We start from the raw sequence: 25,159 nt of genomic DNA, 5'->3' as shown, positions 1-25,159 counted from the left end.
CCACTCTCTCTCTGGTGAATCCTCTCACCACCCTCTCCACACACACCTCTGGCCTACACCCCAGTTCTTCTATGAAAAATCAAATAAAATCCAAAATAAAAAAAGCATTTCTTGTGCTCTATCATATATATAGTTGATATAAGATACCCAAGGAAACAGTGCCAGGGAGTCATTAAAGAATAAAATAACAAGTACCCTTCTTTCATAGCAATTTCTTTCCCTTGTCCACTTTCATTCACCCCTATAGCCCCACATCTAACATGGGGACTGGCAAAAAGCAGGTATTCAATAAATATCTGGTGAATGAATGAATATTACAACTATAGGAGCTAAGGAATCAAATATTCATGACAAACTAATAGGAATTTTAAAATAACCATTATTTAGTTAGAAATCACAACTGTTAGAACAAAAATATTTACTTACTCTTTGAAAAGTTCACTGAAATTTTTCTCAATATATTTTTAGATTATAAAATTAGTTTCATTATATTCAGAAAGGAATGAGTCTGGCCATAGAAGAATAGCAGTTATATATGTACATATTAATTGAACTGATTGATCCAAATGGCTATTTAATGTGAAAATAACTCAGTTCTAGAACTTCAAACAATGATAAGAGTTCTATTCTAACTGTATCACTGTCCTAAAGTAATTAACATTTTCTCATGACTTCCTAAAACAAAATGATAGACAGTGTAGATGTCTTCATTAGGTTGCTTTAGAAGGTGGCCTCTTTAGATTTTTATTCTTAAGGGTAGTTTTGGATAAAGTTCTCTCAAACCACATCCAGTAGTCCTATATACAATTATAGGTTTCTCTTGCTATCTGAAAGTAGAACATTCCTATCTGGTGTGATGTACTAGATTGATTTTTGGACATGGGAATGCTATTATCATTAATTCAATGGTAACAATTTATTAATTTAATGGAAAAAATTTTAAGTATTCCCAGATACAAAAAATTATCTTCCAAATCATATCAAATGGGAACATTCTACTTTAGATAGTGTATATCACTATTTTGATACCAAAATTAAACAGAAAGCCTATGATTCTGTAAGAAAGGTGGAAATTTTTTATCAAATGACTCCTTGTTAAATAACTGCTAGAAAGACTGTACAAGTATTTATTTAACAATTCCCTAAATGCTTTCTTCTTTCACTAAGGGGCTCAGATGTGAACATGCCAACTGCTGGATACAAAATCATTTTTGAAGGTACCTTTTAGAGTTAGAGAATCAAGTATCTTAAATCTCTTTAAGATCACATACCTCTATTTCTAATTATCGTATATTGTATGCCATGATATATTCCAGATTAATATTAGCATGGGTTCCAACAAGCTATCATCTATACAGGGCAATGTTGTATCTATTCCTTTTCTGGTTATAAGATTCTTGAGAAAAAGACAGACATGCTTAATCAAAGTTTAATAAATTGCATATGTTTTACTGTGATTTTGTTTGTACTGTATCATTTTGTAGGAGCCTTGTCAGTTAAGCAGGGAAAATTATATAGATAAAGGCCTTTCACTTAAAGTGGGCTTGTAACTCAACTAAGGTCCAGAACTCCTTCTATAACACTATGCAGTCATGTACCTCTTAGCAAGCCCTTACTTATAGGCCTAATGTGAACACCAAAGACTGCTCAGTTATATAATGGTTTTATTATACAATAGATTGCTGAGTTTGGTGCTCAATAATCATTTTATCAATTTCCTTAACTTCAAAATTTCTATAAATTTATTACAAGTTTAAACAAAGAGAACTTTTTGCTTCTCAGGGTATAGATCACATGTAATTAAAACTACTGTAAATAAAATCTGATTTTAGCAATTATTTACTTTGTCGATTATGTAATCCATTTTATTTATTTATTTTAAAAGACTTATTTATTTATACATACAGAACTGGTATATAGGCCAGTGGTGCAGAGGGAATGAGAATTCACCACAGAGTGGGTAGTAGAAGAGCAGACTGACGAAGTACACTGCTGAGGAGAATAGTGGATGAGACAAGAGAGGTTTGCCTCACCACGTGGTTCACCTCCCTGGCTGGGGATCGAACTTGTGCTGAGGCAGCTGCGGCAAGCTTTGTAGTGTTGTGCTTTAACAGTTGCTCAATGAGGAAGGACCCTATTTCATCTATTTTAAATGATAGGTAGTGTGTTGTATTCTTCATTCAACCTTTAAAAGTTTACTAAGTAGCTATCACATGAGAGAATTATTGAGGTACTTGAGAAATCAAAGCACTCTGAAGAAAACACAACTGGGTCTCAATTTTGGCTTAGACATCCATTGCATGATCTTAGGAAAATCTTAGCAACTCTGTAACATCAGCACAATTTCTATCTTGCATAGTTATATGAATTAACATCTACAAAAAATGCCTAGTACTTAGCAAAAAACTCAAGTATCTGCCCCAGTCTCTACATTCCCCCACCTCCCTTTTCTTGACACAGACCTGTATTGCTTAAGTCAATAAACAAGTTTCACTAAAACTCTGAGTGAAGTATGACTTGGGACCCTTGAGAAATCAGGCTATTATTTTAAACTCTGTACAAAACAAAACAAAAGTCAGGAAAGGAAACTAACAAACCTGAAGTCTCTTGTGTTCTGTTATTTTTCTTTGAGAGGGTGTGGCTCTGTGAAGATGACAACGGTTCATCCTCTAAAGAATAAACAAGACAATTATCAACAATCAGACTGTATGCTCTGGATAAGGATTATATGTATTAACAAACTAAGCAGAAATGCAAGTAATTCATTTTCTTAAAATATGTAATTAAGTTTATCAAAGTTTAGAAATTTAATTAGTTAGAACTATTCTTGACAATATAAAATTAAAATATATAACACTGATACACCACAATCAAAGCAAATTACTTTTAGAAAATTTAAAAGATGAGCTAAAGCATCATAAATATGGAATACAAGAGTGAAAAATATTTCATTCTTATAGATTTACTGAAACAGGTAATCCTTCATGTGCTTAAAAAATACAGAACTACAGTAGGTTCTGTGGAAGAGCCAATATAATGTAACATATTTATCCCCTACTATATGCAAAGCATTCTCCTAGATACATAAGTATCACATGACTTTTCAAATATATATATAGATAAGACATTTGTTTTCAGGAAGTTAATAATCTTAAGATAAATAAAACTAAGGTATATATGGACTAAACTGTTTTTTGAGTTGTTCCATGAAATAGTAACTTCAATGTCTTTAAAAATACAGTTTCTAAATATCAACACATCCGCTCTACATTGAGAATCTTCTTCATATCCATCAATGGTCTATCACTAGCCATGTAAATCCACTGTGATCCCGCCTCCTGACTTTTTGCATCATAGGTACCTTGCACGGGGCTAACACATGAATGTCATCTCTGACTCAGGGTTAGAGATGTGGGGCAGGGTAGGTAAAGATGTGTTAAGGGAGCGAGTTCAACTGTGTCGTTCTAAAACTACACACATACTTTGAAGCATCCTTTTAGTACATTTTGAGGGAAGTTAGAAGTCTTGCTTTGTCAGGCTCCTTAACCACGAGGTTACACTGAGAGTCCCCAAGGTGAAGAATTTTTGGTAGAGACTAACACGATAAAGAGCAATCAGCTCCAGTTTACCTTGCATTGAGGAGTTTCAAGTTCAGGCTTACTGACTTACACTACTGGGTGAAAGCAGAGGAGTAGGGGCGTCAGGTCAATTCATGAACTACGCTTCCCTCCAAGCGCCAGCATTTCCCCTTCTCTCCCTACAGGGTGCTTATGGGAAAAGGACTGGGACAACGACCCTCAGCTGGGGATTCTGAGAGTTAAAGGATGAAATGGAAAGGGCTTTAGTACAAACATCGGGTAGGCAACCTGCCCGGGCCCAGGCAGCCGCCTAACTGTCGCCCCCGTAAATGCCGGCAGAAAGGGGCAACCCCTCACGCCCCTAAACTGCTAAGAAAGGGCAGAGCTCCCCGGGTCTGCTCAGGGCCTCTAGCCCGGGCCCCTTTTCCGCCTGCGGTCGGGCTCCCCGCGTGGGGGCGCACATCCATCGCGGAGGAGGAGCCACGGGTGCCCGCGCCCCGCTCGCCCACTCCCTGGCGTGCAGCTGGGACTGTTCCCTCCATCAATCTCACCTTCAGAGAAATGAGAGTCCCGTATCCCTCTTCTAGTCGTAACTGGAGACGGCTGTAGCGGAGACTGCCGCGAATTCTGCCGCTGCTGCCGTCGGCTAACAGCCCTTCGTGTCTTCATCTCTTCTGCTTCCTGGGGTCGCCACTGCCTCCGCTGAGATCGAAGATAGTAGGTGCTTTCTCTCACTTCCTCCTTCTCAGAATCATACCGGAACTCTCCTCGCGGGCTTCGTTTTCCCGCCGGGGACTTTTCTGTGGTTGCCCGGGACTCGAAATCGCCGTACACTTCTGGCGGCTCTTCTGAGAACCTCACTTCCCGCCGTCCATGACGTGACGGGGAAGGAGTTCCATACGCAGGCGCGTCACTGCTGCCGCCATTTTGAGGGCTCATTCGCCGCCGGCCCTCCCGCAGGGGTGCTCTGGGCGTGACGTAGATCCCCCAATCTTCCCGCACCCGCTCCGCCCGCCACCCCTCGCCTGCCATAGTTGTTGACGTAGCTTGAGTCGATCACGAAGATGGTCTTTGGGGTCCCTAAAGTCTCTTGCCTTGGGTAGCGATGGCTTCTCGGGGTATTGGGCGGTGGTCGCGGCGGTCAGGGAGGCAGTTGAGAGTCGCCCGGGCCGCCGCCTGCGCCGTCGCTGCTGTGCTGCAAACCTGCCTCTGGGCCCATCGTGTGTCCTGAGGGCTGTGGAAGAGGAGGCAGTGCCTGTGCTGGGTCAGCTGCTGAGGGTCACACCCGCCTCCTGGCCGCAGGCACCAAAGAGGAGGAGATGGAGGACGTCGCTGTCCTTGGCCTTCGGGGAGGGAGGATGGGAGGAGACCACGGAGAAGGGACAAGTGGCTAGGCAAATTGCCTTGCCTAAGCGGAGCTGCTAGTTGCAAGTGTTGCTCCCACCCAAGGAGACGCCCCGGTTTAGGAAAGGCCGAGCCTGAGGGGGGTGGAGAAGTTTCAGTCCTAGCTCCCAGGCTGTTGCGCAGTTTTTCTGAGCCTTGGTGATTGCTACCCCAGGCATGCCTTATCAAGTGTCGCCAGCAGGAGTGATCATCAGAAAGATCATTTTGCGGGTGTCATCTCGGCGATAATTTTGTGCTGAAGCTCCTTATGAAGGCAGTTAAATTTAATCCCCGTTGAGAGTCTTGTCTACGGGCATACTCGGGTGGATTTACATTTGCAAATGTACACATAGCAACCACAGTTTTATATCTGATTTTCATATAAAAAATTAAATCTTCAGAAGCCATTTAGTACTGTATTTTGCACAGTGAGAAATACTTTGAATAAAGACAGCATTGTGAATTTAACTGGCCATCATTTTTACTTTGATTCTGGGCATGACTTGATAAGCTGTATTTGATATAGAGTTCCTGCGTGATCTGAATGGGAAAGTATGATAGAAGCTATTTCACCTCTGAGCACCGTATTTACAGATATGGATAATTTGTAAATATCTAACTACATTTAGACGTACTGAAGGAAGGTTAATTTAATGTAAACTCAATAATTGTTGAAAGGAAGATTGATACTTCCTTCAAATAAATATACTTTCCTTTTTGGGGTCTTTTCAATAATTGTTTTTACTTAAAAGACAAATTGTAATTTGGATACCAATTACTATACAATGAGGGGTTTTGAAAAATATTGAAGATGTTTAATGACTTACCCTTTCAAGTATTTTAAATAATGTTTAGAACTTAACTGTTCCTGAAACTGGGCACATTTCAATGCAATAAAATCTATTTCCTCTAATATTCAATACATTTGGCCACTGAATTGGGCGCTGTAAAGTCATCTAGGTTTTAGCTTGTAGGAGCTATTTAGCTTTATTTGCTGTATATTACAGCCAAAGAAACTGGAGAAACTGTAACAAGGGAGATGCTACTTTCATTATTTTAAGGGAAAGTTAAAAACATAGCCTTGTGTACTGGGTTCCACAGTATCTTTGGATTTGTTTTCCAACAGAATACTACTGAAAAGTATTGATGCTTGGTTATACCTGGGTTTTAAGAAGTGCTTTTTCTATAAGGTGCCTGTTATATTACTCATTAAAATATTAATAAAAGTTCTGTAATGTAATTATTAAAGGATATACAAATTTATAGTGCTAATATATAAAGTTCATATTATGAATGTGAATAAATATATTAAGAGCCCTGTAAAACATTTTCCGAGATAGGTTATGTAGAAACTTGGATACAGACTTGTAGAACAGGTTTGGGGGACGTATTAAAAAATGGAAAGAGGGCCCTCCCTGGTGGCACAGCGGGTTAAAGCGCTGCACTGAGAATCTAAAGCCACTTCCGCATGAGATCAATTCCCGCCTGCCCCGGAGGTGACCACATGGCGTGGCAGACCCGGAGGTGACCACATGGCGTGGCAGACCTCTCCTGGCCCGTCCGCTGCTCCCCTCAGCAGTGTACTTCGTCAATCTGCCTATTCTGTTCCCCACTCTGTCTCTGGTGAAGCCTCTCACCGCCCCTGAGCCTCTGGCCTGTACCCCAGTTCTGTATGCACAAATAAATAAATCTTAAAAAAAAAAAAAAAAAAAAAGGGGGTTTCTTTTTAAAAAAAAAAATGGAAAGAACAAGAGGTTCTGAATATATTGAACAATGAGATAATGAGATTCTACATATTATTGAATACTTGAATATGTGTTATTTTGTAATTTAAAATGCTAGTAAAGGTTTTGAAGTGGTTTTAAATGAGTCAGGAGAATCTTAAAATCAGAGCCATGCAAAGCTTTAATGTTAACACATATGTTTGCTTGGGCTTTCCCCTCTTGTCTAGCTTTCTTGTAACTGCTTTCACACTTAGCAATCTTATTACAGATTCCAAACTTGCATCATCAGCTGTGAGATAAAGTCAGACTCCTGTCAAACCAGATATTCTGCTGTATGTTTTCCAAACTATAAGGATGGCCCCCAAGAGGTGACATTATGGAGACAGTAGACTCAAAGTTAATATTACAAGGAAGTTGTACTACTACCAATAACGAGAAGAAGCATGAACTTCAGATAATAAATATTTTGGGAACTTGATATTTGTGGAGGAATTCAACAAATCAAGAGACATGACAGGTAGATATTTTATAAATTATAATTTGCTATAATCATTCTATGTTGGCACAGAACAGATGCTAAATAAACGAGGGCACTAAGTCAGTGTACTTTTTTAAAAAGGTTTATTTATACATACAGAACTGGGATACAGGGCAGAGGTGCAGGGGGTGGTAAGAGGACTCACCAGAGGCAGAGTGGGGAGCACAGCAGGCAGATTGGTGCAGTAGACTGCTAAGGGGAGCTGCTGGCGAGACAAACGACTGCTGTGCCAAGTGGGTCACCTCTGGATGGGGATAGAACTCATGCTGTAGTGGTTGTGGCTAGCTTCTTAGTGCTGTGCTTTAACCCATTATGCCACCAGGGAGTGTACTAAATGAGTGTATTCTTTACCCTAGGGAATTTATTATATATTAGGAATGATATACAAAGCAACTTTAATTCAGATTAAGTAACTAGCATTAATATATAGGCATCCTTGTTAAGCGTCGGTCTAGAAATCTAGTGTCCTTGGTACTAGTACCAGAGTTTTATATAGGGTAAGAAAAAATCCAGTTTTTTACTCAGAAAGTATAATTTCATTGTGTACAATAGTCTCATTTCTGTTCAGTGGGGAAGGAAGTAACATATCAACTATGTCTTGGTAGAAACAAGTAACACTGTTATTTTTATTTTTTAAAATACTTATACATAGAAGAACTGGGGTACAGGCCAGCAGTACCGAGGGTGAGAGGATTCACCAGACACGGAGTGGAGAGCAGAACAGCCAGATCCACTGAAATACACTGCTGAAGGGAGGAGCAGATGAAACAGGAGAGGTCTCCTGTGCCATGTGGGTCAGCAGTTAGGGACAGCTTCATAGAGCTGAGCTTTTAAGCTGTTGCTCCTCCAGAGAGGGCCCAACATTGTTATTTTAAATAAGAAAAAGATGACAAAACTAAAAGAAATAAATTAAAAAGATGGTAGTTAACTTCTTGCACCCCCATTCTCAGATGTGACAGGAAAAGATTTTTTATTACAAAGTTTATTTTTACATCATTTTGCACATTTTTTTCCCCCCGCTGGTTTCCCATCACCAAATCACCCCTGTGCCACCACCATAGTCCCGTGCATTTCCCTCCCTTCCCCCCCACCTCGGTTTTTGATCCCATTCCCCACTCCACCCCCACAGAATGTCTCTGGTATATGGTTGTTCATTATTTTTGTTATTTTCTCGCCTGGTCCATTATACTCCTGCTATGAGTGAAACCATCCGGTATTTTTCTTTCTCTTTCTGGCTTATCTCACTAAGCATGATCTAGGAAAAGATGTTTTTAATGCAAAATGGTTTGCAAGAAAAGTTAAATGGAAATTAAAACTCCGTGGTGACTGAAATATATTCTTTGATGAGTTGGATATGGTAGTCAATTATTAAGCACCAAATTGTGTTTCCAAATCCTGTCACTTCTGCCAAAAAATCCAATCATGTTTACATGAAGGATCATTAAATCCTCTAAATGATGAGATTGGGGTATGGACTAGCCAGACCCTGGTCTAACTTTTGGAAATACATATAGCACGAATAGACTTAAATGACAGCTCTTCCTGCCATCTTGGGGGCTTATTATCCAAAGGAGTCAGATAAAAATCAAAAGTGTTTTGGTTAATGGTATTTGGAGGAACGCCTGGGTCAGGTCGTTCTAGTCCTGCCGAAACGCAGGCCTGCACTCGCCACTAGGAGGGAGTTTCGGGCGGCTCCGTTGCGCATGCTCGCCACGCCTAGGGACGGGAGGGAGCGGAGACGGCGGGTGGGGAGGAGAGCGCAGGCGACTACCAGCCCCAGCATTCCGTGGGCGCCTCCCTCCGCCCAAAGTCCTGTCACGTGGGCAGGGTCGCAGACGCAGGGTTCGGCCGCCGCCGAGGGGTGTCGCCGGGTTGTGGAGCCGGGAGGACACCCGAAGAGTTCCCCTGAGACTGACTAAACGATTGGAATCCCCGCTGGAATTTGTAAGTAAACTAAATGTATATGCAACTTTTCCATGTTTTAATATTTTATCTATCTTCTTTCGAAAAGAAGATTGATTAAAAAAAATCTTTCCCCACCCCCATTTTTTTTTTTCTTAAACTGCAAAAGCCTTAAAGGGGGTGGGTTACGGGTGTTACTTTTGTTTGGAGTAAAAAGAAAAGAGAACCTTATTGACTTTAAAACAGAATAAAAGGGGTGGGAGGGGGAATGCGTGTTTGCCTTGGACTTTGAGGCGAGAAGAAGTATGTGTATGGTTCAAAATGTAAACGGGAAATCTCACCTCCAGTGCAGGTGGGAGTACTCGACCTCCCTGCCAAGCAAGAATCCCATGCTTCGTCCTGTTAATTCCTATAAGGTAGTAAGTCCCCCTTCCTTAACCTTCGGGTGCTTTTGAAAAGCGTAAGTTAGAAGTTAGTAAGATCCTGCAGTTACTATTTTGCTTGCATGTTATATTCTCCCAGTTATACTAAATGTCTCATGAAAGTGTACCCTTTTTTCTTTAAGAAAGGGGATGTACGTAGTACTCTTCACTCTGCAGTGCTTACTTGTTGGACTTTATACACGGGAGTAGAAATGAGTTCTCTTAATCTGATTAGATAAATTTTCTGTTTCGTATTTACAGTCTTTGGATTTTAAAACAACTTTGGTCTCTATATCTATACAAAAATCTCTTTTTCTGAAGATTTAGGATTATGGCAAATGTCTGTATTAATCAGTTTTATTTTTTAAGCACTTTATTAGTTTACGAATGATCGATTGAAAATAATTTTAACGAAAAAAGGAACTTCGTGGTAGAGTACTAAACACTGGTCTTGGGAATCTTTGTGTCTTTGTGTAGATTAGAACAGTTTGGAAAATTTACATTTCTATGAACACTTTAAGTGAGAGCCTTTCCTTAGTAATATTCGTTATGCTGGGTGCAGAGCCCACTAACTGGTTACCAGTTTTGCTGCTGATTCATCACATAATCTTGAATGACTCACTTAAGTTCTGTTTCACTTATTTCCCCTCTTAGTTGAGAGGTAATACTAGTTTGAGAGCTTCTGTAATGCACACAGTAATTTATAAATAATTTAGCCAATTTGAGGATTGTTGTGTACTTAATAATCTATTTCAACTTGTATATGTTTTTGCCTGTAAATTTTTTTGAACTACATTCCATGGAAAGTCACATTTCTCTGAACTGCCAGTTAAATTTCCTGAAGGAAAATTTGTTCAGAGAGATCTCTACTTTTATTACTTTGAGACAGAACTGTGCTCCACAAGAGAATTCATTGTTGTGGTTATATATTACCATAAATTTTGCGCGAAAAACCAAACACTTGTAAAGAAAATAGGATAGAGACAGAGCAAGTTTAAATTCCTTTTCTGTTGTGAGACTTGATCAGGTTGCTTAATCATTCTGAGCATTTCCTCATCTGTTAAGTAGAATTTCTTAGGGTTAATTACAATAGTAAATGGATCAGTTTAAGGACTCATTAAATGGAAACTGTTATTACTAATTGGGCTACTTCCTCTTTACAGATAGTAAAGTTTTGACATGTGATTTTGGTAGTCAAAATAAGGATAAAGAAAATTCATATATTCCACTAAGTCAGCAGATCAACTTTTCATTTTACTCTCGGTTAGCCCTATCCATAGGTATACACGTTATTCCATGTAAATTTAACATTTCTGCAAAAAGTCAAATTTAAAACATTGGTTTGTTAACTTCTGAGGATTTTGTTTTAATCATATAAATTATATGACTGTAATATAATTTATATAAACTATAGGTACTATAAATTATATGTGATGTAATTTATATACATATAAATGATTCTGTTCTACTATTGAAAAAACAGAGCTTTTCTTTAGTACAGTCTTCACATCCCAAAAAATACAATCTCTAGTTGTATTTTTATTTGATAGGAATTAACAGTTTATGAGGTCTTTTGTGCACCTATTGTGGTTAGTGGGCCTCGTTATTTATTTAACCCTTCATACCTCCTGTTGTGTAGATGGGATTATTCTGTTTTGTGGTTAAGATCAAGCCCAAGAGGAGTTCACGGGGTGGTGTTGAGCTTCTTGAGGCTGGGCAGTTTGCCTTCAGAGGACAGTGTTGCAAGGGTTTTATGTTTGCAGATCCACTCTATGTATTTGGCTGTTACACCTTACGTAGGGGTCATCCTAGAGGCCAACTTATTACAACTTCTTTGTATAAATAAGCAATAGTGTTTATACTTTTGAACTACTGTGACCACCAAGCTAAAAAGTACATTATAGGAAAACAATTAAGAACAAGGAAATGTTGTTGTTTGTGGTAGTAAAAATATGATTTATGCACAAGTTATTAAGGTTAAATTTTCCCTTTTTATTAGAGGTTAATAACAGTAAACTTAGGGTTCATAGTGAAGGCTGAAGGAAACAAACTTTTCTTATTTGCAGCAGTACTTCTTAAATTTTATAGAGAATCAGGATCATCTGTTAAACAAAAATTCCTGTCAGACCCACAGGGCATGTTCTAGTAAGACTGCGCTTGGACCCCGAAAATTTGCTCTTCTGATAAGTTCCCATGTCATGCAAATGATTGCCAGGTAATGAGTCTTGTAAGGGAGCAAATATTGGTGGTGGTTGTCAGGTTGTTAGCTTGACTATGAAACCCAGCAGCAATGAGCACCTAGATCTTGTTTTTTTTAAACACTGTCCTTTGATCAAAGAAACTAGGACTTTTTTTTTTTGAAAAGTGCCGATGTATTAATATTTGTAAGTAGCTGCCCCTATGTAAAAATGTAAAACAATAGCTTCCCAAGGAAGTAATTGAAGTACTTTCTTTTCTCACTGGGTAACAGTAAGTTTCATGTGTGCAATGCTTTGTTTTAGGTCCTAGTTTTATAGTACTCATACTCCCTTTCAAAAATATGAAATGAGCACGGATTCATTAAAATAGTGGGAAATAGTAGGAAATTACGAAAATAATAATACTAGTATATTGTGACAGTGGCCATGGTATAGAGGAGTGGGCAGGCCTGAGAAATTGAGTTTTAAACACAGGCACAGACAACCGGTACAAGTATAGAAATAACTAAGCGAACACTATATTGCACTATTGAAAGCTACCTATTAACCTTTAAGTTGAAATTGTAGACAGAATTTGAACCTTGCACTTTGAGTTCATTAGGGCAGGGCAGATGGAAATGTACCAATAAATTTCTAGACCAGTTGTCCCCTTCATGTATGCTGGCAGTGCACACACACACCTGTTTTGCTTGTCAGTTCCTGGGGTGAGAGAACATTTTGCAGCTGTTTTCTAACTCAGGATCATATTTTTCCTTAGCTTATCTGTTCCTAAGAGGGAACACTGTGTGTGCTAACTGGTGCTGAAGATTGTCATCCTTGTGCCATCTCTCAGTGATCTCAAGACTTTTCCAAATTAATAGTAGTTCCTCATCGAAATATGCTGAGCACTTTTTTCAGGAATATTTAGTTTCAGTCTACTTTTAGCAAAGAGTTATTTTAGGTTATATAAATTCAAAAGAAGAGTGATTCCTTTTTTTGATACTCTTTAATCATCTAAATGCAGGACTAGTATGTAACTTCAGTATGAAGCTCTTATCAGAGAAACTATCTCTTATAAAAAATAGTTTTATTATTGATTAACATTATAAAACCCTGGGGAAGAAAATATTTTAAATGGTGACTCAAAAAGGTTTAAAGCATTTGTTTTTTCTGTGTGACTTTTGATTTTATCTATCTAATGAAGAGTTGGCTAAGACTGAAGTCTAACAGATAAATGTACTGGAAAATTCTCTCCAGTCATGACACAATCTGAAATTCAGTTATCTTACCACTAAAATGGATGAGGAAATTTTGTCTTATCAAAGACAGGCTTGAGCTTGTTTACTAAAACACATTTAGGAAATATCAAAGAGTGAAATGGAATCAGAATACATAGAGAAAAATTTTAATATGTAATAAATGCTAGTAGACATAAATTTCATTAAATAGAATTGTACTTTCTGTTTTGGTGTTATATTTCTAAATTTTCTAATGAAGTTTCAGGAAGAATCTTAACCTTAATTCTCTCAAAAACCAAAAGAAACCCTTATTTTTCTTTTTATATGGCATTTGTGTAGTTAAAACAGCTCTTTAAACTTTGTCTTTTGCTCAGTTTTTGGTTAGAAGGCTTGTTTGAAAATACAGACATTTCAGGTTCTTTTCTGGGCCTTCTTGATTTCCTATGTTTTTCAGGTGATCTTTTTATATCTGTCTTAATTGTCCCTGACCTTTACTTAAAGTACTGGTACTAGTTTGGATCCCCTGGACGTGTAGAAGTCCTATAAGTTTTTCTACCTAGATCCATAGTATTTAGCATTGGACCTAGTATAAGGTTCCTCAGTAACCAAAGTAATTCTATTTAAAAGTCAGTAGAAAATGGTGGTTCTCAGAGTGTTTTCAACATTTCTGAAGCCTAATGATAATGTTTACCTACACTGCGGCTTTTCACTTAAGCTAATAGGGTTGAGAAGGGAAGCAAATCCAGAATGCCTGTATTTTTCCAACATGAAGATGCAGGCATTTTGAAAATAATTTGTAATTCAGAATATTGGGAGTTTCTAAACCAAAGCTTGTGACACTATTTTTCTTAGGCATTCTGATTAGCAGATATATGTGTCTAATAAAAATGAGAAAATGAAAATTTAAGAATGCAGGTTCTTTTGACAGATTTCCAAAATGAGGCTGGAGGATGGTTAGCAATAAAAGTTGTTTTTGATTGTAAAATCATTAGGATCTATTAATGCATAATGGTTTTAAACTATTTCACATTTCTTGGGAGTTTAAAAATATGTATTCTCTTTCCAGAAAGAAACATGCATTTAAAATTTTTAATTATATTATACATTTCCTAATTTTAGAGGATTCAGGAATCCCTGAAACTTAGCTCTTTCTGTGTGGGAGTAGATCATGAAAATTAATTTCTTTCTATCCCAGTATTTGAATTCACACAATCAAATAGTGTACTCTAGCTTTGTAAACAGTTTATGACAGGGCTTTTCAAATCTGTTGCTGTCACTGCTTCAGAAAGCCAGTATCTTATAATGGCTAAAAGTAAAAGCTCCAGAATCAGCCCGCTAGGATTAAATACAGATTTCCCTACACTGCTGTTTCTCCATGACCTGTGTGACTTTATTGTAAGGATTATGTCAATTAATACAGATAAAGCGAGTGGCACTCTGTTATTATTGTCCCACAGAGGGTTGCTGTCGAATACCTACCTGGCTAGGTAAGGTTCTCTCAGTTGCCTCTTGCATGGAGTAAGGGTGTCTCCAGTTTTCACAATACCCCTGGCACACAGATACATGCCTTCATGGAAGTATCTCGAGAAGAACTTCCTTATTCAACTGCAGCATTAGGCAGACCTCCTTCCTCATATTCTGTGGAGTTGTTCAAAATTTTATGAGAAAAAGATATCCGGGTGCTATAGAACTCTTCTTTTCTGTATCAGTCACCTGCTTTGTTGCTGAGCAGAGTAACTCCTTAGTCACAGTGTACACTGTTTGGTTGTCTATTAATCTCTTTTTCTAGACCATTGTTCTTTTAATTCAATTCTTTTAATTGTTTTAGAGATTATATAATCTGTTAGGAGTTGTGAGATATATATATATCTAGTGAAAATTCTTATACTATCCCCTCCCAGTTAAAGAAATTTATCATATGATTTAAAATGAGTATCCCCTCCCTAATCTCATTTTATCATCTGTTTATCTCTTAGTTTTATTAATTTTCTTAAACACCATATCAAAACTTTATGTAAATGTAAACTATAAATGTGAGGGTGAATAAGAATATACATGCATCTACTTTTTATTTTTGGCTCAATATTATAATTTTTCAGTTTCACTTAACGTCTGTATGTACAACATACCATCCTATGGCAATCCCTCAGTTTTTTTACACATTCTATGGCTCGTGGATATTTGCCTGTTTTCCTGTTACAGTGCTATGAATTTTTATTCATGTTTTTAAATGCACATATACAGATTCTTCTAGGGTATATATCTAAAAGTAGAACTACTGAGTTATAGACAGTGCATTTGTTCAGCTTTACTAGATAGTGCCAAGTTAATTCCCAAAGTGGTTTAACTAATTTATGTTCCTGTTTAAAGGGGCTAAAGATTCAAATCTGTCGTTATTGTTACTTACTCTGTAGGAAATGTTTACTAGACATGTATAGCAGTAAACAAGATGACAAAAAGTCCTGTTCCTGGGGGGGGGGGAATTTATATATATATACATACATACATACATATATAAAACGTAATATATATATAATGCAAATATATTATAAAATATACCCTATATTATATATTTACATTAAGACAATGCATAATATATTGTATATATAATGTATAATATAAAATATATGATAGATATGTTTTCATATATGTAAATAGCTAAAATACTTAATATATCAAAAATGGTACATATTTTATGAGGGGAAAAAAGCAAAGGGAGGGACTGTTAGCTCACTGCTCCCAGAACCACATGGGATTAAAGACTGGGTTGAAGTATAACCTGGAGGTCCTGGGCTTCATAAAGTGAAGGATTTAAACAAGTGGGGGAGGGAGAGTTTGGGAATCTTGCCAGCAGCATTCTTTTGGAGCCTCCATTCCTGCTCTTCCGGTAGTGGTAAGAGTAAAGGAATGAGCCAGGAGGCTGGCAACCGGTGGTTTATTCAGAGCACGGAGTGCTTTGGGGCTGGCCATAGTGATTTGGAGGGCTGGGGGAGAAGGCTAGGCGTACCTGGAACATGTGGAGTAGAGTTCTGATGTAGGATATCTTGGAGCTCTGGTGCTTATTTGACTCTTGAAGTTGAAGGAAAAGAAAGCTGGGGGGATTGGATTTTTTTTTTGTTTTCCTGAGCATTTGGAGCTTTAGGGCCTCCTCTCGATCCTGCTGGTGGAGCTGTGGAGTCCTGGGAGAGAGAGGTAAGTTTGCCTATGTGTAGTGCTCCTGTTACCAAACTAGTTTTTGCCAGTCTGGTGGATGTGAAATAGTATCTTTTTGTGGTTTTAATTAATTTCCCCTATTTCACTCTAAAAATACCAATTTCTTAATTAGTGTCAGGCGTATTCACATTTATTACTAACTTCTATGTTAAACCCCATGATCAAGTGGATTTTATTTGTCCGCTGTTCCATGATTATGCTTCTATGATTACCAGTTCCACAAACTGATACTTTTATCTTGGGGTGTCTCTTCTTAGTAGGCCCTTAGGGAAATCTGTTATGTTTTATGTCAAGGTCATTGAATCTGGCACTGTACCTTCTGTTCATTCTGCGCCCCCCCCCACCCCCAGCTGCATTACTAGCCCATAACCCACACATTATTACCTAGCCTCAGTAAACACATCAGTATAGCTACACTGACTATCTCACTTTGTTTGGGGCTCCTGCTAAATTTAGGCCCCATGTTGCTATACTTTTAGAAGCTCTTCTGTTTGCTTTATAAACTTACCATTTTCAAATTGAGACTTAGTTATTTTTGCTCATCTGTGACTGACTACCCCTGCTGGTAGGACTGTAAACCCTTCTACTTCAGTGGTCATATCTTTGTACACTCATCCCCCCCCTCCCTTAGTGCTTTCATGTGATCATGTGTCAGAATTTACAAAAAGAACACTGGAGGGAGGCAGGGTACTACTCCCCTATCTGTAACATTCCCTCCTGGCTCTAGTTCCAGATAGGCTAATGCCCTACTTTGTTTACTTGTTACATTCTCAGTCCTGAGGAGTACTGGACTGATAGCTAATTCTACCAAATTTATTATATATACTCCAAGAATATAACCCAAGCTGTTGCTTAGGATGATGCTTTACTTCTTAGACTTAATAATGTGCAAAAAATGTTTATAAGGTAGAGGTGGGTGTTGACACTTGCCCTTTTTGTTTTGTTATCAGCCTTCAAAAAAGATTTATCCAGCTTCCCATGGTTAGCCATTAAGAATAGTAACTAATAATTTTGTTAGCTTTATCCTGGTTGGATTGAAGTCTTATGGAGAGGCTTTGAGGTGGTTAATATTACACCACACATGATGGGAATACCACATATAGCACCCATTTCATAAATATGAGAAAACTCAAAGGTTAAATAAACATGGTGACAGTGCGAAAGGATAGAACAAAAGAAATATAATCCTAAAAAAATCAAGCACAGAAGAAGTGTAAAAATTAGTCATAAAGAAACTTCATTTTAAATTGGTTTAAACTCATATAAAATTGTCATGGGGAAACCTTGACTGACCTAAGTGATTTCCAGATGCATGTTTCTAATAATAATGTGAGCAACTGCAAAGCCCGTGTGAGTGGTCTGAAGTTTTATCATTTACAGGTATGTGAAGCATTCCCAGACCCTCCAGCCAACTCAGCATCAGCTACTTCTCTGTAATTGGATCCTGATTAAGATTCTCCCAGGAAAGACTTCACTGGATCCACGCTCAAGAGGACACCTCCAGGTTTCCCTGGGCCCCGCCCCCACGTCGCTGTGAAGTGCCAAGGCCTGAGAACGTGGGTACGTGTATTACAACGGCAAGAGTGCCAGCGCCAACAAAAAGACACTGTGGACCTCTCAGCTCCTCTGCTCACCAAGCAGATAGAATAACTGACCAGCAGAGCAGAGAAGCCCAGTGCCTCTGCATGACACCACCAGCTGATAACATACAAGGAAAAAGTAACTAATTTAGAATAGAGCCCTACCTTTCCTTGAGAAGCTGGGCTTTGGAGGAGCTGTTCTGAGATCTGTGCTGCTAGTAAGTGGCTGATAACATTGTAGACTGGATTGGTCCCTGAGTTCAGAGACTGAGTTGCAAGTGAGTGACATATAGACAACGAAATCTTGAAGATTTGCACAGAGGTGCAAACCAAAGCTAACCCTCTCCAGATTATGTTGGTTGGACTGAGAAATTGCTAAGCCAAACCTGTAATAGGACTGATTATTTGGGTGTCTCTCTTTGTCATTGTTGTCTTTTTCTGTTACATTACTCTCTGTGTTGTCTTTTTAGGCCCAGATGTTTGCAGATAATTCACATTGTCCTGACTGTGGACAACAGTGGTTCCCTAGTTTAGAACTAGGCCACTGGTTATACCAAACTGAACTTGTTGAAAATGAATGTTACCAAGTATTCTTAGACCGTATTAACAGGGCTGATTATTGCCCTGAATGTTATCCTGACAATCCTGCTAATAGAAGCCTTGTTCTTCCATGGTCTTTCCCACTTGAATGGGCACCCCAAAATCTCACCAGGTGGACTTTTGAAAAAGCCTGCCATCCATTTCTTCTGGGTCCTCCACTCGTTAGAAAAAGGATACATGACTCTAGAGTAGCTGGTTTTAACCCTGCATTGCAGTTAATATTGACCAGAACAGACAAAACCTTAAACAAAAAGCTTGGCCAAAACAAATAACTCTTAAAACACTCAAAATCATGGGGACACTAGAGTGTTTTGTATTAGAAGCTCAAGGAAGATGGAAAAATGATTGTTTGCTAAGCCTGATAAGACTGTCACTACTTTGGGTAACTGCCTAAATTGTTGAATCAGTTTCTGTGGTCTATGCACATTTTGTTTGCCTTGAATTTAACTTCAGTATTCCAGCCAAACTGTTCATCTGAACCAGATTAATCCATGTTCCCTATGTTTTGGAATTAGTTTACCCTTTCTAAAAAGCTCACAGCCTAATTAGAATACATGGTAAGATAGTCATGGAGAAGAGGGCCCATACTCGGTGCTCTGTAATGGTATTTCTAGTGATAACTTCTCTGGAAAAGCATCCTTGTTATAGCTGGATTCTAGATTATTCTAGTAAAGCAACTAGACACTTTAATAAGAAACTACATTGTTACAAATTCTTCTGCACTAGACAGTGATAATGGTATATGTAGTTTATTCATATGTAACCACTTACTTTTCACTGACTCTGTTTGACCCATCCTTAATGTGTCAGTGATGTTATTGGTCTCTGGTCACTGTCAGAGAAATCACACTTTTTCAGGCACTATCTACATACATCTCACAGGAACATGCAGAGCTGCTACTGCCCTACACTTAGTTGGCTCTCCAGAAGCAAAGAGCACTCTGTCTTTTTGATGACTCAACTTAGAACATCTTCCCTGAAAGTTGAAAAATACCTGTACGATGAGAGCAATGACAAAGGCATTAGCAGGCTTGACTGTATATGTTACTGACAATCTAAGGGCAGCATTCTTTCCCAGAACTGGGCAGAAGGTTGTGCTGGACATGCCCACGTTGTGGCCACCATAGGCTTGTGAGAATCAGAGTTTCGGTTACAAAACTTAGGGGGAAACTGTTGAAAACATCCCAAAGGCCACTGAACAATTTTAAAATTCCATTTAAGATGCTAGATAATCTTCGCTACATAGCAACTCAGCAGTGTTTTCAAGATCCCAGCTTTTTTCTTTTCCCTGCTGGGATCCTTATCTTGTTGACTGTTTTTCCTTAACAAGCAGTATGACTTGTTGCCATTCCAGACATGTGAATCCCAGTCAAAGACTAGAAATAGGAAGCAAAAGCTGTCTCCCTTTTAGTCTCTTGTTCAGGAAGGAAATTGTTCTCAAAAGTCTCTCACTAATTTCTTCTTACAAAGAAGGTACTGGTTCACAGAGGAGTCTGGGAAGCCCAGCCAAGGGACAAAGGGTTGGAACAATGCTTCCCCCAGTAAAATCAGGGCTCTTTAGAAAGGAAGATGTGAGGAATGAATGGCTGCTGGTATGCAACAAGTCATGACTGCCAAATGTTGTAAAACCTAAAAAAGTTACTTGTTAGTCTATGTAAAGAATGTACCTCCCAAATCTACCCTGTATCTGCCTTATGTCTGTCATGATGGAAATTCTCTCCTGTATATTGCTGAATAAACTGTGTGGACTGCTGAACTGAGTGAAGACTAGTTAGTTTATCATTATCCCTTGGTTAAGAACTCTGAAGTTCCTGAAGTAAAAATTTACTTGGATGTATTGTTTCTGAGGAGGGTGTTAATGATGGATATTGTTCCCTGAATAATTGGAAACATGTAGGTCCACATCACATGTTTTAGACCCACTTATAATCATGATTATGGTGGCTGTAATTGTTGTATGATTTACTATGCTATCCAACACTGCACAACACTCATAAGCAGTTTGAGAAAAAATGAAGGTCACGTGTGCCAGCGTCACAGTTCAAAGAAATCGGGGTGCTTTGTGCATTATACGTGACTGTATACTTTTTTAATGTCATGATTTAACGACTCAGTCCTACAACCAGACAACCTACGTTCAGATCCTGACTCTACCATTAATATTTGTGTGTTCTTATGTAAGGTTCTTAAAACTTTGCATCAGTTTCCTCATCTTTAAAGTAGTGTAACTGTACATACATCACACATTGTTAATGGACTATCCATCCATCATGGTGGCTGTGAAAATTAAATGAGTTACTATGAAGTGCTTTGAAGGCTGCCTGGAACAAAGAAGACATTCAGTAAATGTTAGTTATTGTATATGTTTTATATGTTGTTTGTCTTCATAGCTGGATTATAAATTGAGAGCTGTGACTTAACACCTAGAACTTAAAATGATATCAGTCTCTTAAGTGTTTAAAAATTCATGTTCACTGAACACTGACTGGTCTACGTTTGTCATGGCAAATTCAGATCTAATTTTGGTCCTGGGTTGATTGATTCTCTCTTGTCCTTCATAATTACTAAATATCTGATTTCCCTCACCTTTATTATTCTTTTAAGTTTGTATCTCAGTGTTACCAATTACTAGAGCTTCCTGACACTTCTTTCCGAGTCTCCTCCAGGTCACTGTCTCCTTCCGCCCCTCCTCTTGCATGATTCTCATGACAGGACTAGAAGTTTCAGGATGGCATGAAAGTTGTGTGAAGTCTTACTCTCTGAACCCTAATTTTGTTCCCACAGGCAACTTTTCCTTGTTCTGCTTTCAACCAGCTGTGACAGAATGTAGGGGAGGCTGTGGTTGTTGTGTTCCTCTGGAATACAAGTTCATTGTGGGTTTAAAGAGACCATTACAGGCCTTTTCTTTTCAGGCTTACTTGTCCCTACAGAAGCTAATTTACTTTATTATTCATTTTTTTAAATTGTTAGCTACATCAAATAGGTAAAAAAGTGCAGGAAAAAAAACATTAATTTACATGGCCAGATCTAAAATTCATTAATATTTTGCCACATTTACCTTAGTTGTCTTTTTGAAGAGACTTTAACATAGTGTTGAAATCCACTCTTGTTCCTATCCGAGTTCTGCCTTCCCTCTGCAGAAGCAAGCACTGAATGGAAGTTGATGCGTATCCTTTCTGCTTGTGTGTTTAATTTTTTAATTTTATCTGTATTTAAAAATGTTGTGCAGTAAAAAAAGAATTAAACACTTTCAAAACTTTATTTCTCTGTAAATTTATATGTATGCATGTGAGCATCGATTTCAGAGTTACCTTCACAGCATTAATTTTGCATGTTGGCTTGTGCTAAAGTGGGTTGTATGACTGCTGTGCAAAGGTCATTTAATGTACAAGACGATGAAACCGATGGGGCTGTCAGAACACTGTCCCTCGGTGTGGTGAGATGGAGCAGAAGGGGTACATCGTAAAGAGTCAGACACTGGGGAGCCACTTTGACAGAGGAAGCAGCAAGGCAACTTTGTGTCCCTCTTTAGAGAAGTATCCCACAGCCTACCATTTACTACAGCCCACATTCACGGAAAATAAAAACTCACAGCTTTAACCTGGACTTGCAGAGGCAAAGCAAAGTGATACAAGTTTTACTGCAGATTTCAGGGTCACAGGGAGTGGACATAACTGCTGCCAGTGAGTTAAGTTTCATTTAAATGTAAACTCAGTCATAATGGGCACTGAACTATGAAAAGTTAATTAATATTTTTTATGTCATATGGACCCCCAGGTCGTCTACAGTTTCTTTTTGCCAAAGATAGCATCCTAGGTATGTGTTTTTGGACACGCTTAGGGATGGTTTTTCCTATATAAAGCTGCAGAACAACCTCAATTACCATTTGGATGAGGCCCTTGAAAAGATTGTCCTGCCTTTGCCATGGCGACCCCAGATCTCCCAGCTACCCACCATCTGACTCCTTCTGAGGAGATGCCCGGAACCTCTCCATTTGTGCCATTTCTTCCTTGCAACCTGAGCGAAATCCATTTCACTTACAGTGTGATATGTTTCGGAGGATCTGGATGAACTGGGCTACAGGAGTAACGTGCCTTGTGACAAGAAAGATGCATACCGAGCATTTGCAAGCTTACAAAAATAGCCATGATGGTTCTTTTGTAGGCTTGGTTTCTTGCTGCAACTTAATTACCAAGTAATATATTTTTGAAAGCATTCAGCTCTGTTTGAAATAAAGTGTATTTAATATCCTTTAATAAAGGATATTCTACATACAGTGAAATAAGCACATTTTAAGTTTGATGATAAATATAATCACCACTTCTGTGAAGATATGACACACTTTACCTGTACAGGTTCTGACCCCTTTTTTAGTCAGTGCTCTTTCACCCTGTAACCACTGATGTGTATCACAGTGGGTCAGAAGCAAAGAGTCATTTATGTTCTCATGTGTGGCTTCTTTTCATTTTTTAGATTCTATCATTTGCATCAGTAGTGGGTTCATTTTTTCCCCATTCTCTTTGAATGTTGTTCTGTTTCTTAAATCTTACAGCAATGCTATGATAGTCATCTTACAACTTGTTGAGGTCTGTAATTCATTAATTGCAATATTACACTGGAAGAACATGCCACACAATATTTTAGTCCTCATCTTTTTTTATAGACATTTAGATTTTACCTCATTTAAAAAAAATTGATTTATTTATGCATACAGAACCGGGACAGGCCAGAAGTGCAGGGGCTTTGACAAGATTCACCAGAGACAAACGGGGGAACAGAAACAGGCAGATTAAGCACACTGCTGAGGGGAGCAGCTGGCAAGACAGGAGAAGTCTGCCACTCCATGTGGATCACCTTTGGGACAGAGTATGGAACTCACTGAAGTGGCTGCGGCTAGCTTACAGTGCTACGCTTTAACCGGTTGTGCCACCAGGGAGAGCTTAGATTTTTCCTCATTTTAAACAGTGCCATTGCCAGATTTCTATGCACTTGTGCCAGTTTCTGGTGTATATCTAAAAGCAGAACTACCAATTCATAGAATATGTATGTTTTGTCTGGCCTTACTGCTCTTCAAAGTTTTAGTAACAGTTTACCTTATTGCCAGAAGGATTTAAGAGCTCTTTATATCTCTAAATCCTCACCAGCACTTGATATTGCCTGGCTTACTTTTTTGCCAAGCTGATGGTTGTGAAGTGTTATTTTGTCTTAGAAATTTAGTTTGCATTTCTTTCACTCCTTTTACAGATTCATTAAGACTCGAAGGTTTCCTCTCTTTAATGGCTTTTTTATCTCTGTGCCCATTTTTTTTTTTTTTTTTTTTTAAAGATTTATTCACACAGAACTGGGGTACAGGCCAGAGGCTCAGGGGCGGTGAGAGGCTTCACCAGAGACAGAGTGGGGAGCAGAACAGGCAGATTGACGAAGTACACTGCTGAGGGAAGCAGCTGGCGGGTCAGGAGAGATCTGGCTCGCCATGTGGTCTCCTCCGGGGCAGGCGGCAGGCGGGAATCGAACTCATGCGGAAGTGGCTTCAGATTCTCAGTGCTGCGCTTTAACCCGCTGCGCCACCAGGGAGGGCCCTCTGTGCCCATTTTTTAAGGCATTATTTGTCTCACTGATTTCATGGGAATCTGTATTCTGGATATGAACTCTGCCCAATGTATATGCTGCTAGTATTTTTCTAGTGAGTGATTTTACTTTTTAATTTTGGTTTTGATGCCTTGTATAGAAACTTGTCATTTGTCAAACTCCCTTCTGGTTTATTTCCCATTTTTTAAAGAAATACAAAATTATAAAAAGTATTTGGTATTTTCTTCTTTGTTTCAGAATGCTCTTTGCATTTAAATCTTTAATCTGGAATTGATTTCTGGGTCAGGAGGGAAGTAGAAAGCTAATTTGCCACCATTTGAATAGCCTGCTGTTCCCCAAACTACTCTCCTTTCTTTCCTTTTTGTTACTTCTCTTTACATAGATGCTTATATTTTGTAACTCTATTCTGAATAGTGTTTGTTTTGCACCAATGCCCTGTTTATTACTGTAAGTTCATGATAAGTCTTGATATGTCTGGTAACGATTTTCCCCTCTCTTAATCACAGTTATGTATGTTAATAGATATTTTCAGAATTATCTTGACTTAAAATTTTATTGCTCTTTGTGTATTTTAGGATCAGCTGTCGATGCTGTAAAAAACAAACAACAATCAAAAAACTATCTTGGGATTTGTTTTAAATTGTAATGAATTTACAAATCAATTTAGAAAGATTTAGCCTCATTGGTTTTGAGTCTTACTGGATATACATTTGATATCTCTGCTGTCTTTGTAGTGTCTTTCAATAAAGTTTTATACTTTTCTCTCCAAAGAAAGCTTTTTTTTAACCAACTGTATTGAGGCATGATTTGCATACTATACATTTCATCCCACTCTAGACTTCTGTCTCAGTTTTATTACTAGGTACCCTTTCATTAGGAGGTGCATTATAATTACTGTAATAATAGCATTATTTGCTTTCTAAAGTTTTGGTACTGGTGCCTAGGAAACTTCCCATTGTTTTCTTGGTTGGTCTGGTGGAAAAAACTTTTAAAAAAAGAACTATGAAAATAAGGGGTCTCTCTTTTTTTGTCTCTACATGAGCTAGGATAGGAGAAAAACTTCACTGTAATGTGATGACAATGAAAAGGAGAACTGGAAATCTCATCCCAGGAGTTTAAAGAAAAAGGGCATTCAAGTCTAAAAGCATGTTTCTAAATGTTCACACGGGCAGAAGAGTTCTGCCATAAACACCTCCCATCCTTACCAGTTTACAA

The 25,159-nt window shown here is 38.4% G+C and overlaps 2 protein-coding genes across 2 annotated transcripts in view; one reads left to right on the top strand and one right to left on the bottom strand.

Moving 5' to 3' along the window:
* The window catches only part of TOR1AIP1 (torsin A interacting protein 1), a 39,112-nt gene extending 33,740 nt beyond the window's left edge, over positions 1–5,372 (bottom strand). The window contains 2 exon segments of the mRNA XM_012728918.1: positions 2,598–2,669; positions 4,130–5,372. Coding sequence (XP_012584372.1) covers positions 2,598–2,669; positions 4,130–4,610 — 553 coding nt within the window. The 5' untranslated portion in view covers positions 4,611–5,372.
* A 3,678-nt stretch (positions 5,373–9,050) lies between these two features.
* On the top strand, positions 9,051–20,108 carry LOC101636532 (torsin-1A-interacting protein 2). The gene is made up of 2 exons (XM_012729266.1): positions 9,051–9,167; positions 17,556–20,108. The coding sequence occupies exon 2, from the start codon at positions 18,232–18,234 to the stop codon at positions 18,625–18,627; it is 396 nt and encodes a 131-aa protein (XP_012584720.1). The 5' UTR covers positions 9,051–9,167; positions 17,556–18,231; the 3' UTR covers positions 18,628–20,108.
* The last annotated feature ends 5,051 nt before the right edge of the window (positions 20,109–25,159 follow it).

This window comes from Condylura cristata, unplaced genomic scaffold (genome assembly GCF_000260355.1).
Source record: "Condylura cristata isolate star-nosed mole 26May11 unplaced genomic scaffold, ConCri1.0 scaffold00024, whole genome shotgun sequence".
NCBI lineage: Eukaryota > Metazoa > Chordata > Mammalia > Eulipotyphla > Talpidae > Condylura > Condylura cristata.
Note: the sequence above shows the minus strand (reverse complement) of the source record. Positions and strands in the feature narration are given on the sequence as shown.

Coding starts and splice junctions, on each gene's coding strand:
- LOC101636532 (XM_012729266.1), top strand. CDS start 18,232: ATGTTTGCAGATAATTCACATTGTCCTGACTGTGGACAACAGTGGTTC.